General features: G+C 41.2%; 1 protein-coding gene across 8 annotated transcripts in view; it reads right to left on the bottom strand.

Moving 5' to 3' along the window:
* Positions 1-14,084, bottom strand: part of pde4ca (phosphodiesterase 4C, cAMP-specific a) — a 43,680-nt gene that overhangs the window by 4,525 nt on the left and 25,071 nt on the right. For 5 of the 8 annotated variants that reach the window (XM_026314419.1, XM_026314420.1, XM_026314426.1 and 2 more), the window contains 10 exons: positions 7,517-7,708; positions 6,416-6,460; positions 5,732-5,768; positions 4,957-5,030; positions 4,782-4,834; positions 4,346-4,458; positions 902-995; positions 585-757; positions 380-478; positions 38-202 (listed from right to left, as the gene is read on the bottom strand). In XM_026314419.1, the coding sequence (XP_026170204.1) occupies positions 38-202; positions 380-478; positions 585-757; positions 902-995; positions 4,346-4,458; positions 4,782-4,834; positions 4,957-5,030; positions 5,732-5,768; positions 6,416-6,460; positions 7,517-7,708 (1,045 nt within the window). Of the gene's footprint in view, positions 1-37; positions 203-379; positions 479-584; positions 758-901; positions 996-4,345; positions 4,459-4,781; positions 4,835-4,956; positions 5,031-5,731; positions 5,769-6,415; positions 6,461-7,516; positions 7,709-7,927; positions 8,016-14,084 lie in introns of those variants that run through there. The other 3 variants (XM_026314421.1, XM_026314422.2, XM_026314427.1) reach the window with 2 other exon arrangements.

The raw sequence follows: 14,084 nt of genomic DNA, 5'->3' as shown, positions 1-14,084 counted from the left end.
TGTATTGGTTTTAACAATATAAATTTTGATTGTCTACCTCCAGTGCAGGTGTGGACAGCAACACGTGTGTTGACTGGACCACGTCTGCAGCATGAATGTTGTTGTGGTAAGCTACGTCGGCGTGGTAATGATCCTCCAAAGTCATCATGAAGGTAATAAAAGTGTCTGCAGGAATTTTAAAGGACTTCAGCAGGTCACGTTCCTACAGTGGCAGGAGAGAGAAACATGACGAAACACAGTGGTCAGTGGAGGTAAACATTAGTCATTTATTCAAAGTAGTTCACTTGTTCCTTTATGGTTCATTTATTTACTGTATCAAGTGTTAGGGAGTTATGCAGTACAAGGACTGCACTCTACGAAATATTACATGTTGTGTTACCTGGAAGATGGTGAACATAGTGACTGTCAGTGGACGATTTCCAGAATACTCAGCAATTTTAAAGATATCGATGCCCCATCTGTCTATGTCCTCCAACTCCTGTCAGTGAACAATACGGTATATAATTACAACATGCAACACAAGTGAGACCACACAGAATCAGCTGCACTGAAACCGTACTACTGTGTTGAGACATTTGTCGTACCTTGGCTAGGAGCCCTTCCTGGCTGGCGTTGACCCCGAAGCGAGGGATGGTGGAGGGCGCGAGGCTGGGGCTGTGTGTTGCCTTCTTCACACCACTGATCTGGGACATAGGCCGCTTCTTTTTGTCCTTTTCCTTGTTTGGGGGAGACATGATGTCCATGTCATGTTGCTTCTCTGTCAGAAGGACACAAACAAACTATTAACACTATCAGTGGTTCCATTGGAAACACTAGAGTCTATACAATAAGTTAGGAAAAGTATTCAAACTTCTTCTCTTTCTTTATTGTGTTTATGAACATCTTAGTAGAGGTTTATTACCCAGGAAGGTGCTAGAGATGAACTCAGACACCTGGTTCCCTGAGCGGCTGGTTTCTGACAGCTGCGTGAGCTCACGGTTCAGCATCCTCTTGAACTGGGGACACAAACACACACAAGTATCGTGAGTTTTACTAAACACTGTATGTGCTAAAAGGTAATAAGCAACACTTCATGGACATACCCAGTAGGGAGTTGACTATCAAGTGGCCTGAGACAAAAACTGAAAGCATTTTGGTGTAAAATTAATGATGCACTCCATGTGGATATGCACTTGCCACAACCACAAAACCAAAAAACAATTCACAATTCTTGACCTTCCATGTTTACAGGCAGGGAATATCTGAGAATTAAACTTAATAGACGCCAAAGAGGGTTCGTTCCATCACAGCAAGTGTAACTAATGGTCTGAGAAACTCATTTAAACACAGACAACCATTTGCTTTGGAGTGGAAACACGCCCATGGAGTAATCTAACCAGAATGGTCATATCAACAACAAGACCAGGAATCTCTTGAGCACACAGGTAGGCTACAACCACACAGCCCACAAACATTAGAGCCTCAGAGAATGTCCACTGTCACATCTCATTCACAAAACAAGCAACATGTGAGCCTCGAACAGTCTCATCCCCCTCCCTCCCATTTCATCCCTCTCCTCTCCTTACCTGAATGTACATCCACGACGCAGAGATGAAACTACTCACTTCTGGCATTTCAGCGTAAAGTCAAGCATGGGAGCAAAAATAAAACTGAGTATGAAAGCTTTCCAGCCTTTTTGGTCATCCTCTGACAAAGAATCAGGGACACTTTGTGCTACTACACTGCTTGCCTGAGCCAAATCCACTGCAAGCAGACAGTCCACTGGTTAGTGCTGTGAGAGATTTGATCCGTCTGAGCCAAATAGGTGAAAAAAGAAAGCAAAACTTTAGAGGTCCATGGAAGAACAAGAGAGTGGAAGCACAGCTGTGGGAATGCTGTGGGATGCGAGGATGCAAGGCAGAGAAGCCACACTCCCTCGCTCCCCCTGACTCTGCCTCATTCACTCAGTTACTGCCTGCTCTGTATGTGTGTAAACAGAGGGAGAACGAGGTACTCTAATCCCCGCCTACTTCCAAAAAAAATATCTAAGAATAGCAGCCAATCAGCCGCCTACTGCAGCAGCGGCTGGGAGAGACAGAGGGCTGTCATTGGCTGGGAGATGCACAAAGTAGGCAGGGCTGAGTGTGGCAGCGAAGGTTGTGAGATGGACCATGTGCACCAAGTTTGAAGAAGATATGAAGGAAAAGCTTTGAATGGATGGGAGGGTGGGGGAATTTCATTCATGTAGCCAAAAATAAAAAACAGTACACCACGTACCACAAAGATGTGAGTACGTTGAAAAACTAAATCAAAAATACTTTGATGCAATATTACAGTCACACACTGTGCTGACAAAAAATAAGAGAATCTAAGTTTGGTTTTCATGAACTAAATTGCATTTAACTACAGAGACAACATTTGAATGGGCTAGAGAGGTAAACTATGCTGCAAAGAAACTTTCAGGGGTCATTAGAGATCTGTTCAATAATGTCACTAATGATGTAGAAACAATGGATAATTCTTCCCACTGACTGAAGCTGCTGATTGACTGATTGACTGATGTGCCTCCAGCCACATTCACACCTCTGGCCCATCCCATCACCCTACCACTTCACAGCTCCATGGACTCACCAACTCCCCCAGCACACCGCCCCCATGCCCACCCTTGTCCCTCACACCAGGCTGTGTTCTGCAGAAGTTCTCCGACAACTCTGTGATTGTCGGGCTCATCACTGACGATGATGACGCGGAGTACAGAGGACTGACACAGGACTTCGTGGACTGGTGTCAGCAGAACCACCTCTTCATCAACGCAGGGAAGACCAAGGAGATGGTGGTGGACTTCTGCAGACGTCGGTCTACTCTCCCCTCATCAGTAAACATCCAGGGAATGAACATTGAGAAAGTGGACACTTATAAGTACCTGGGTGATCACCTGAACAACAAACAGGACTGGACTCATAACAGAGACGCCCTGTACAGGAAGGCTCTATCTCCTGAAGAAACTGCGGTCTTTTGGGGTGAAGGGGGCATTCCTGAGGACCTTTTATGACTCTGTAGTGGCATCAGCCATCCTGTACGGTGTGGTCTGCTGGAGCAGCAGCATCACAGAGAGGGAGAGGAAGAAGCTGGACAAGGTCATCAAGAAGTCCAGCTCTGTCCTGGGCTGTCCTCTGGACTCAGTGAGGGGACAGAAGGGTCCTGGCTAAACTAACATCTATGCAGGACGCCCTGTCTGCCCTGAAGAGCAGCTTCAGTGACAGACTGATCCACCCTCGCTGTGTGAAGGAGAGATTTCGCAGGTCTTTCCTTCCTGCTGCTGTCAGCCTCTACAATGAACACACTGTACATTTGTCATCCATCTGCTGTAATCATGTACAATACTGTAGTATAAAGTAAATCACATCACAGCAATATACTGTAGTCACTTTACCTGGTATTTATTTATTTACCCATCGATGTCCATATACTGTACATACACATAGCCACAAATTGTACACACGTATAGTTTTTGTAGTTTTGTAGTTTTATTCCACTTAATGTTTTTTAATATTTTCAGTTTCTTATTTATCTTACATCTTTGCTACTTCTGGCACTGTGCTGTGTACTTGTACTTTGGTGTTGCAACAATGCAATTTCCCCATTGTGGGACAAATAAAGGTTTCTTATCTTATCTTATCTTATTATCAAACTCTGGCTGCCAACATGTCAGCATGTGTTAAGGTATTTAATCTGCATGGGATGAGAAGCAAAAACCAGGCAATATACACATATGTGATGGGACGAAGGGCATGTACATGTGACAAGTGTGTAGGTATGAAGAGTGTGTGTATGCTGTGTGGGCGGTCTAATCATGGAATCACATGAGCGCTGAGCACCACTCAGAGAAAAGGGGGAGGTGAGAGGAGGAGAGGAGATGGATGCATGGATAAAGGATGGATGGGGGGATGCCGTTTCATCTTCAGCTCCCGCTACCTCATTCACATTTTCCTGCACATGAGGGTGGAGGGTGGGGGGTGGTCTGGTCTCTATTTGTGTGCAGGAAACCATCCCATTCATTCACAGAACCTCTTATTCTTCCCTCCTATTCATATTTTTATGATGGTCTGTCTGTATTAGTGAAACTCACACTGAGCTTAGTGTTGTACTTCAAGCCCATTTTTAAATTGGGCAGGAAACAGCTGTGCATAGCCAAAGATTCCCATCCATTAACAAACTGATAAAAGTAACATCTTTTTACCTAATATATTTATTATCTGTCTTCTTATCTACTTGTTATCCTGTGAAATACTGTATGTCTAGTACATCAGTCTGTAGCCTAGCTGAGCCTAACACTACGTTAGAGCTGTGTATTATGTTAAAGTACCTTGTTTGACGCCATCTCACTGACAGAGTGTCGAGTTTTCAGCGTCTCTAGTTGTTCCAGACACCAGTCTAGCTCATCTAGAGTCTCTATGGCGAGCTGCTGGTGAGGCTCCTCTGTAAGTTAAACACAGCAGGGCATTTAGGGTTACAAAATGGACTGTAAACCTACTGTTCTTATAAGTATCTAACATCTAAAGAAATGCAGTATAACATATAACTGCAAACATTTTTCTGCAGTATTTTTACACTTTATTTTTTTAATTTATAATTTTACTTAAGATTACAATCAAGACTTCATGTATTTTTGAATAGCATTCATACAGTAATTACTCACTATGAAACATTACCATTGACCCAGATTTGACTAATTTAATCAGGCCTAATGTTGCTTATAGGACATTGATTAGTAAATAGCCCATTCTAAAATCAGCACCAACCTGCGAGGCTGGTCTTGCACATGGATGGTGGGTTGCTGCCTGAGGATCGTGTCCTGTAGACAGGAATCATCCACAGTCAGCATGTGAAAGACTGTAGAAACACTGTAACTACAGCATCATTATATTTGTCACATATGATGGTTAAATCACTAGAAGCCTTGTTATAAAAACCTACTTGCTGGCTGTTCGATCTTGTTGGCCGGTTATGATGGCAAAGTTATTTCGGACTGTCCTCAGGCTGGCGAGGACCTGGCAAAGAGAGAAACAAGAGTCTGAATGTACGAGTTCATCAAATGTGGCGTACATAACATCTGTGTTGCAATGAAATCACAAATGCCACTTCAGTCATAGCCTTAAATACTCGCACATGCCTTCATTTAATTCAGCCTGAACTAGATCAAGTGCTTCTCTGCTGGAGAGCCTTTGAAAGCAGATTCTGTGGCAAGAAGCTGAGGTGCAAGGCAGAAGCATTCCCCTCTCCCTTTCTGATGTTTTGGTGGCATCACTGACACTCCTTTATGTCATGTCTGTCACTCCATCTGAAGCCAAACACTGACTCAGCACACACAGGAAGCCCACAGAGTATCTGGTGTCCAGACCTGACCCTTTTACAAAGCTTATCAGCCAGCATGCAAATTTAAACAGCATGATCCAGCAGTATTGGATTCGCCATTTCTTTCTCTGTGTAAAGTGAGCACAAGTGTGACGCACATCCCACGCAAGAGCCAGGCAACGCCAGCGGGATGCCTGATCCCATCTCAGGGCCAACATAATGCTAAGGGGCTGTTCCGGTGCAGCAGTCTCTTACCATCTGGAGTTTATTACCACTTTTTTAAGACCTGCTGCCTTTAGCCAGCAAATGAACATGACTTTTCACTATTTGTACTCCAAATAGCACAAAAAGGAAAATAGATATGAAAGGGTATATGGGAAGACCTCCATGTATTCACCTGTGCAAATGGTGTGACGATCATGTCTTCTGTATGTCTGTAATACAGAAGAAAACACACACAAGGAAAAGGCATCAAAGACACAAAACAGTGACTAGAAGACTAATCTATGAGCTCCTACAGACAAATAGTTTATCTGTAAAGTAATAAACGCTAGACTTTTTTAAGATAAAATGAATGCAAACTAAAATGCACTTTCTCCTGAGATATCATTCCTCATTTAAAACAAATGAGGTTGTCTGTGAAACCAGGCAGTTAGGGGAAATAATTATATTTCATATTTACTAGTCATTCATCACATCTTCATCATCATTCTGTAAAAAAAACAGATATGCCATGCACTACATATAATAAGGCTGGTGAGGAAACGGGGGTAGGTGGAAGTGTGGGTTACATACATGTAAATATGAACTGGTAAATACTCACCAGTGAATAAAACCACTGAGTGTGTTATTATACTTGGCTGGTTCTGACTAAGCGTCACATGCAAAAACATACAAAACAGGACTGGGTGTTTTTGGGCGAGGTTTAATGGGGGTCACAGGTGAGGTGTTTGACACTTAGTCATGTTTGTCAGCAGGGAGGTGGGAAATGACCATGAAGCCTTTAAGGGAATGCAGGAGAGGGCGTCAAAGGGACAGAGTCAGTGTTTTTTGTCTTATTTCTTTTTCGTGTTCTTCTCACCGAGATGATAACCAGTTGACCTCCCAGTGCTTCAAGCTTTCTTCCCTTCAAAAACAGATAGGCAAGAGTCGATGAGGAAACCTGTGGCTGCTTACTTTACAAACTTTAAGGTTCTTAAGGTATTATGAAATGAGGGTGGAAAAACAAGTCATTGTCGTTCTTTTCATTGATTGTCTTTTTTTTTTTTTAGATCTGACTGTGTATTTCACACAAACACATGCATGTGTAGCATGTTTAGTATTATTGTTGAGGTTACAAATTTTGCTCAAAGAAGCCCTTTGCCAAATAGAGTGAAAATATTGCTACGAAAGAGAGAGCACAATACGTAAACTTTAGGGTCCATAAGAGAAAATGCTAAAAACAATAATTTCAAATTTGCAAATAAAGCTGAGATGGTAACTGGTTGATGCAATTTGTAAGACAGTCAAGCCTTAATTCAGTGCCTCATATAAATACACTAGTGTGGAAACCTTTCAGCAAAAGACAGACAAGTAAAGAAAAACATCCAGAGACATGTCAGTTTTTGTTACAGGGCGTTCTACAGACGAGAAACATGCGCAGTCTTACACTGGTAAGCCAGCATTATTGCCAAAGCCTTGATTCTGAGATGACTTGCATTACTGTATATATTTATATTAAAGACCGACTGTATACTATTTTGTTTTCTAGGTAACCTAAAGCACAGTGGTCACATCCCATAAGACGCTGCCAATATTGATTTTGAGGCTGTAAGATTTCACCTCTGCACAATAAGAAGACATTTTCATTTTAGGATAGCATCACAGAGGGTTCTTTTACACAATAATATGTGATTTTAGTGGGAATTTTAAATATTATTTCTGGAATGTATATTGTTCATGCGTTGTGTATTTAAACATTAATGAGACACAACAAATTAAATAGACACACAACAATAGAACAGTGTTGAGCAGAAACTATTGAGAAGCAGCGGATGCATTTGAAGGTTGTAAATGACATAATCCTGAATATAGTTAGCCTTAAACTCAACTTCTTAACACAAAACAAACATGTAGTGTGCAGCAGAGAGACCCCGTGTCACAAAAACAGTTTGTGGAACAGCTGAGTGGGAAATGAACTCACAGGTCACTGGCAGTAGAGGAGTTTCTGGAGGGACCTTTGGGTGAAAGGTCAAAGTCAGAGTCAGAGCGGTAGAGGAAGGATTCACGCCGCTGGCTGTGAGGAAAGTTGGCCTGTAAGACCAGACCAGAGCCAGGACTGGCCTGGGAGTCCATAGGGCTGCGTCCCACCGACAAGCCATTCTCCACATCAAAACTGTGGAAAAAGACAGAAACGAGAAGAAGAAAATTTATTGAGGTAGAGGACAAATAATATGGACTAAAAACATGCAAACATGCGGAGTAATACAACAGAATAGAAAGTAAATGAAAGAAGCATGCATCCATTCAACTACCTTCCTTCTCAAGTTGCCATTCATCAACATAGTTAATCATCATTCTCCCACAAACATATTAATATTCAGGGAACTCTTACCACTAATTCAAACCTCTGTCCTGCAGCATGTGTGCAAAGAGCATCCATGTGGGCAAGAGAAAGCATGTTGTCCTGTATGAATCTGTTTCTGGAAGTATTAAAAGAATACAGCTGATCGTGACAGGAGGACTGGAACAACTGAACTGACTGGTCATTACAATTTGAGCTGCTGCTGTCATGTCCTCTCAAGCAAATTAGTTTCAGCGAGTGCCGCAGGAAATATCGATGTGATAGCGAGGCAAATAAGGGATCAATGAGGACTGATCTATCTACTACAGATTTTATTTGGTGGTGAAAATCTTACTCTACTCCAGTAAAGAGACCAGTAACAATGAAAGGGAGAAAATGAAAATAAAGTACAATACTCCACATCTAAAAATATCATAAGCTTTCATCAGTGGGCAACAATATTTAACTGTTTCTATCTCTAACAGGAAATTGTGTAACTTATAAGGAAGTGTAACCAATATAAACCAGCAAAGACCACAATAACACTGGGCTAAAAGTGTCAAATTCAGTGAGGTGACAAAAAGGATATAGCAGTGTGGAATATGTGGGAATGCAGTAATCAAACGGTATCTGATATATCCCACAAAGTAGACTAACACCAGCACTGCATTTAAATTTGTCTCACAATGGGTAGTAAGAAAAAAATACTTTATTAAACTGAAGCCACAATGAGGGGATGTTGAGAACCATGAACCGTGAATGGCTTCAAATTCTGCTGTCTGTATGTGAACTGCCTTCCTGCGATTAGATAAATGACCCGCACAGCCTCTTACACCTAATGTATCAAAGCTGATACATTATAATGCAGAAAATAATGTAAATAATGCCCCAAAAAATCTCTCCATCTATATCCCAGGAAGCATTTTAATAATAATAGTAAGTTTAAGTCATGCAGGTGAGGTACAAGGACTGTGTGTGAACTGTGGGCAGAAAATCAACATCAATGTATTGATGTGGGGTCATGTGAGTGTGAGTCTAAAAATAGGCTGGCGTTCAGGTGAGGAGGAGCTCCCCCTGATCAAACACAATCGCACCAAGGAGAAAAACACCAAATAAAGGCACAGCGAGGCGCTTGTTCACAGTCTCGGCATGTTTCTGCCTTGATCCATGTCTCTATTTTCCCACAGCCCCTCTGCTGACACGCAAACCCGCAGAGACTGCAGCTGCATTTGGCAACATGTCTCTTTTTTTAAACAGTCTGATGAAGGTCTAGAAGAAATACATGCCCAAGCAAAATAACAATACACACAAGGTGGAGAGATTTACAGCGGTGGAGAGACTTATAGAGACTTACTGTTCTCTGCTTTATACCATTTTTATACCAGTCTTATGGGTATTTGGTCCCAAACCAAAGTATTAGACAAACTAAAATTAACACCTGATATTGCTGATATAAGAATTTATCCACACTGAGATATTTCATTTAAAACCACAAATCTCAGTGTTTAATGGCAACAAGTCAGAATTAACTGCACAAAGTTTTGTCCCAGTCAAATATACAATGAGATATTTCAGTATGGACCAAAGTCTGGCTGGCTTTTACCACAATTCAGAATCAGAATCTGTTTATTAGCCAAGTGGCTTCCCAAATGTAGCATGTAAGGTAATACAGTACAGATTAAAAAAATAATAAAAAATGCAACAATGAAGGGTAAAAAAACAGAATCTAACAGTCTGCAGTGTTAATAGCATTAATAGACTATTAAAATTTAAGTGCAATGACAAATGCAGATTGCAGCTTTCTACAGTAATCTAATATTAGGTGTGCAACAACTGCAATAGGCAAACATCTCATTCATTCCTCTCTTCACTCCTTCCTACAATGCCTACAACCACCACCACACACACACACACACACACACACACACACATACACACTGTGTTACCCTCCTAGGATGCTGCATGAGGACAAGACATTGGTGTGTTACTGGCTGTTATGTAATAACAGCCGAACAGAAGCCCCCATGCCTCCATTCATGTGACAGATGCAGACAAACTGACTGCACTATACATAGCCGAGGAGCCGAGTCAGGAGGAGGGAGGGGAGACGGTGAGGAGGGGGAGATTGGGGGGGGGGCGAGGCGAGGTAAAACAGGACAAAGAGAGAGTGATAATTTCAAAGGGAAAGAGCTTTTTGTGGAGGTGGCAAAGTGCATGCCTGAAAAAGTGTATTTGACAGTGCGTTTTTATAACAGGTGTGGGCTAATCATAGCTTTTACTGAAAATTGGGGAATTTAAATGACGCCTTTAATGTGCATCACAGTAGTGTGCCACCAGTGTGTATAGTTTTGATCAGTAAGCACACATACACTCACACAGTTACTACAAGATCACATGTAGCTTGGAGCTTCACCCTCTCCCTGCTCTTTATTTTCCCTGTTTTCCACATCTATCACATTCTGTCCTCCCTAATGATGCTGCACCCCTGGCTGTTCCTGACCATAAATTTGTTTCTATTTCTGCTTCTGCAACATGCTTCTGTCGCTATGCTGCTATATTTAGCCTCCCCATGCATGGGGAATAGACCGAGAGAGGCATTGACGCAGCTAAAAATAGCCTTTCAGGTAGAATCCTCCCCCTTCCCTTTCTTCTCCCTCTGCATCACAGAACAGCAGATTCTTCCCTTCATTCATGAATATTTATAGAGGGGTTTCTATTTGAAGCCAGTGCTGAGATAAAATTAGATCACAGATGAAAATATCGCCCACGTCTTGCTCTCGCTGTTATTTCACTTTGAGTTTTCTTCTCTTTCTCTCTTGCACAGCTGAGCTCAGTGCTGGGGAGTGAACACAGAGTTCATGACACTGGATTATTTACCTTTTACTTGCACACACTCAGGCACAACAGTAACATGTTTAGCCTCGCAATTACAAACAGTACAATTGCAATGATATTATATGAATTAATAATAAAGGCTTCGATATACACAGTGCAATGAACACCAGGAGAAGCTGTTGCCAAGGAAACAACTAACGGGAAACCAAAGAAACAATGAGGTAAAACAATAATTTAAAAACAGATACTATTTAGGCAAAAATTAGTTTGCTTTTTTGTTGAGAAGCCCATTTTGTGTAGCTCTTTGTGTACTTAGATAATATTTCCTGTCTTTCCTGTTACAGAATGTACCCAGTGCAACTAATTACACATGTGTTGGGATGATCCACTATTTCCATTAACTCAACATGCAAACAGACTATCCTTGTTCACATAAAAGTCTTCTGATATGGAAAAACCAATAATATAACGTAATATTAAACTAATGATGAAAACCCAGCAGGTGTTCAACACAGGGAATGTTGTCGGAGTGAATGTGCTCCTAGTACCAAACCAAAACATGTGATGGTACATAGTCTTTCGACATATAACTTGGTAAATATCAAGGGATTTAGCGTTTATAAGCGGTCAAAGGTCAGTATTCTGGCTTAGTGTGTGCATCGTACAAACAGGAAGCTCCCACAGAAGTTTGGACAGTCGCTCTTCAAATGCTACTCTATTGTCTTCAAGTCTTTCACATGCCAGCCAGTTGCACCCATCCCACCTACCACCCACCTCTTCTCTCATTCCCTGGCACCCTCTCTCCTTTCCCTTTCTCAGTCACAATCACAGATGACAAAAATATAAAGAACACAGTGGAACATTTTTAAAAATAATCCTGTTTAGTGGGAGGGTGTTGTTTAAAAATCTACCAGAAAAACTTGGTTGGTGAGTGATGGCTGATGTGTATTGTATGTGCTGAAAGGGAGCCATTCAGTCATCCTTAGGAGAGGCTCCCTCTACTGGCATTTGGGGAGAGTGCAAGAGCTAGATGATGTGGAAATCCCACTGTAGTCACTTTAAATACTGTAAAATTAATCAGCAACAATCTTTATAGATGATTAAACACTCCAAAGTTAGAGCAGCCCAATATGAAGAACTGACAATAAAGTGAATATGTTTTAGTTCTTTAACTGAGAGCTTTTAAACACACTTTTCTTTGCACTATGTCGTACAAGTGATTACTGTTCTCTGTCTGATGCGGTTTTAATGGTGCATACTAATTATTAACTTATTTGACTGTTCTTTCTTTTATTGCAAATGTCAGAAAATGCTGGAAAATCATACCCAAAGGGACGTTACCAACAAAAAACAGCCCCCAACCCAAATATATTTCTGTTTATTATATATGCCAAAACATCCACACACTAGAACCAAGAAATATTTGGCATTTTTGCTTATAAATTATTAAAATGTTAAATTGCTGATTTCTTTTCTGTTTTCTGTCAACAAATCAGTTCTAATTGTTTAGCATTTATGATTACATTAAAATCATGCATAAAATTTGTAATTATTCATCTAAGCAACAGATCTTTGGAATACTGTAGAACACACGCGTCAAGATGCAAGGAGGAAATGATAATAGTGAATTATCAGGAAGCTGATACAGAGAAGGTGCAGAAATCCAATCTATAACATAGCAAACAAGCTGAAACACATGCCACAACTTTAGGACTGTTAAATGCATCCTTCATTACATTTGGCTTCTGTATTTGCACACTGGGCTTCATTCAAATCTGCCTTAAATGCGCCCGTACATGCACATGAACAGAGAAATGCACTCACACACACACACACACACACACACACACACACACACACACACACACACACACACACACACATCAACACACACATATGCTTGATTTCTCTACTCTGCAGATCTAACTGGAGCCAACATTTCTGGGCATCATAAAGCCTTTAAAAAATGAGAGGTGTGTTACGGTGTTTGTTATTTAAGTGGCTGACTGCTAAGAAGTGTGATTGATGGTAACCTGTCAGTGGCCCTGATACTCAACACCCCGCCTGCGTCACCGCCTGTCACGGCAACGTCAATCGCATATGGGGAGCATTAAAATACAGGAGCTACGGGGCAGGGCGAGAGAGGGAACAAGCAAGAGAGGAGATAGGACTGTAACCAGGGCAAGCTGTCATCTGAACCTGCATTCATCATTCCCAGGCCTTTGCTATGACACAGGCAGAGGCAGAATTAGTTACACCAAAGCCAACTTGCAGGACTGGCTCAGCAATTTATTCAGGAGGCATTTAAAAGAAGGCAGAAAGCATTTATTACATGTAATACAGATCTAATCTGGTGACGCTTGAAAGTATTGTATTTCCTTCAATAATGTGAAATTACATCTGTTACGTGGCACAGAGTCTGTGGACAGCAATCAGAAGTAAAGGACTGTGAAACAAAGGCGTTTAAAACTAAACCTTTTTTCTTGCTACTGTGTTTAAGTACTATCTCTCTGTCATACATACATTCACTGCATCTGCACATAGCACAGGAAAGCTCTTCAGAAGCAAACAAGAATTAGTCATGGCTTATTGAGACCACAACAGTCACACCAACAGCTGAGAGCTCACACACTGAACAATGTGAACCAAGGATGAGCCACATTAAAAGCCACATTCAAACACAAACCTAAAAAGTACTTTTGGTGCAGCTTGAGGTTCACCGGGGCATTTCAAATGTGTGAATGAATCACCAGTGTGTATTCTGGGATAAAAGCTGTCTGGTTGTTTTTTGGTGTGGCCCCTGACGCAGAGGGAGAACCACCCTGTTTGTTTGTTTTGCCCTTCCTCTCGTTTCCTGTGACATCAAACTATTTGGCCGTGCAGTAACCCGACAGAGGTGGTGTGTTTTATCTATTAACCGCTACCTACTACATTCTGGGTTTATTAAAGTGTCTGAAATATCTGCACTGCTATATGTTGTTTTTATCTTGTTGCCTGTGAACATGATAATATAAAATGAAGGCTGGTTCATTTATTTACACAGCAGCTGACTTTCATGCATTTAATATTATTTCATAAAATATATTTCATAACAATTTGGAAATGTGTTTATATGCTTTCCTGGATAGGATTATTATCTCCTCTCATTTCTGTATGATATGAAGCCAAAGCCAGGCCACAGTTAGCTTAGCTTAGTATAAAACTAAACTAAACAGAAAGAAATAAAAACAACAATTTGCTGATGCCAATTACTGGCGTTTAGAGGACCATGTAGGTGGACTTTTTACTTTTGGATGAAACTGTTTCCCAGTTTTCATTCTCTTTACTAAGCTAAGATAATAGCTACATCTTCATTTTGACCGTACAGACATGA

This window comes from Mastacembelus armatus, chromosome 17 (assembly GCF_900324485.2).
Source record: "Mastacembelus armatus chromosome 17, fMasArm1.2, whole genome shotgun sequence".
Taxonomy (NCBI): Eukaryota; Metazoa; Chordata; class Actinopteri; order Synbranchiformes; family Mastacembelidae; genus Mastacembelus; species Mastacembelus armatus.
The sequence above is the reverse complement of the archived record's forward strand: the minus strand, read 5'-3'. Positions and strand labels throughout refer to the sequence as shown.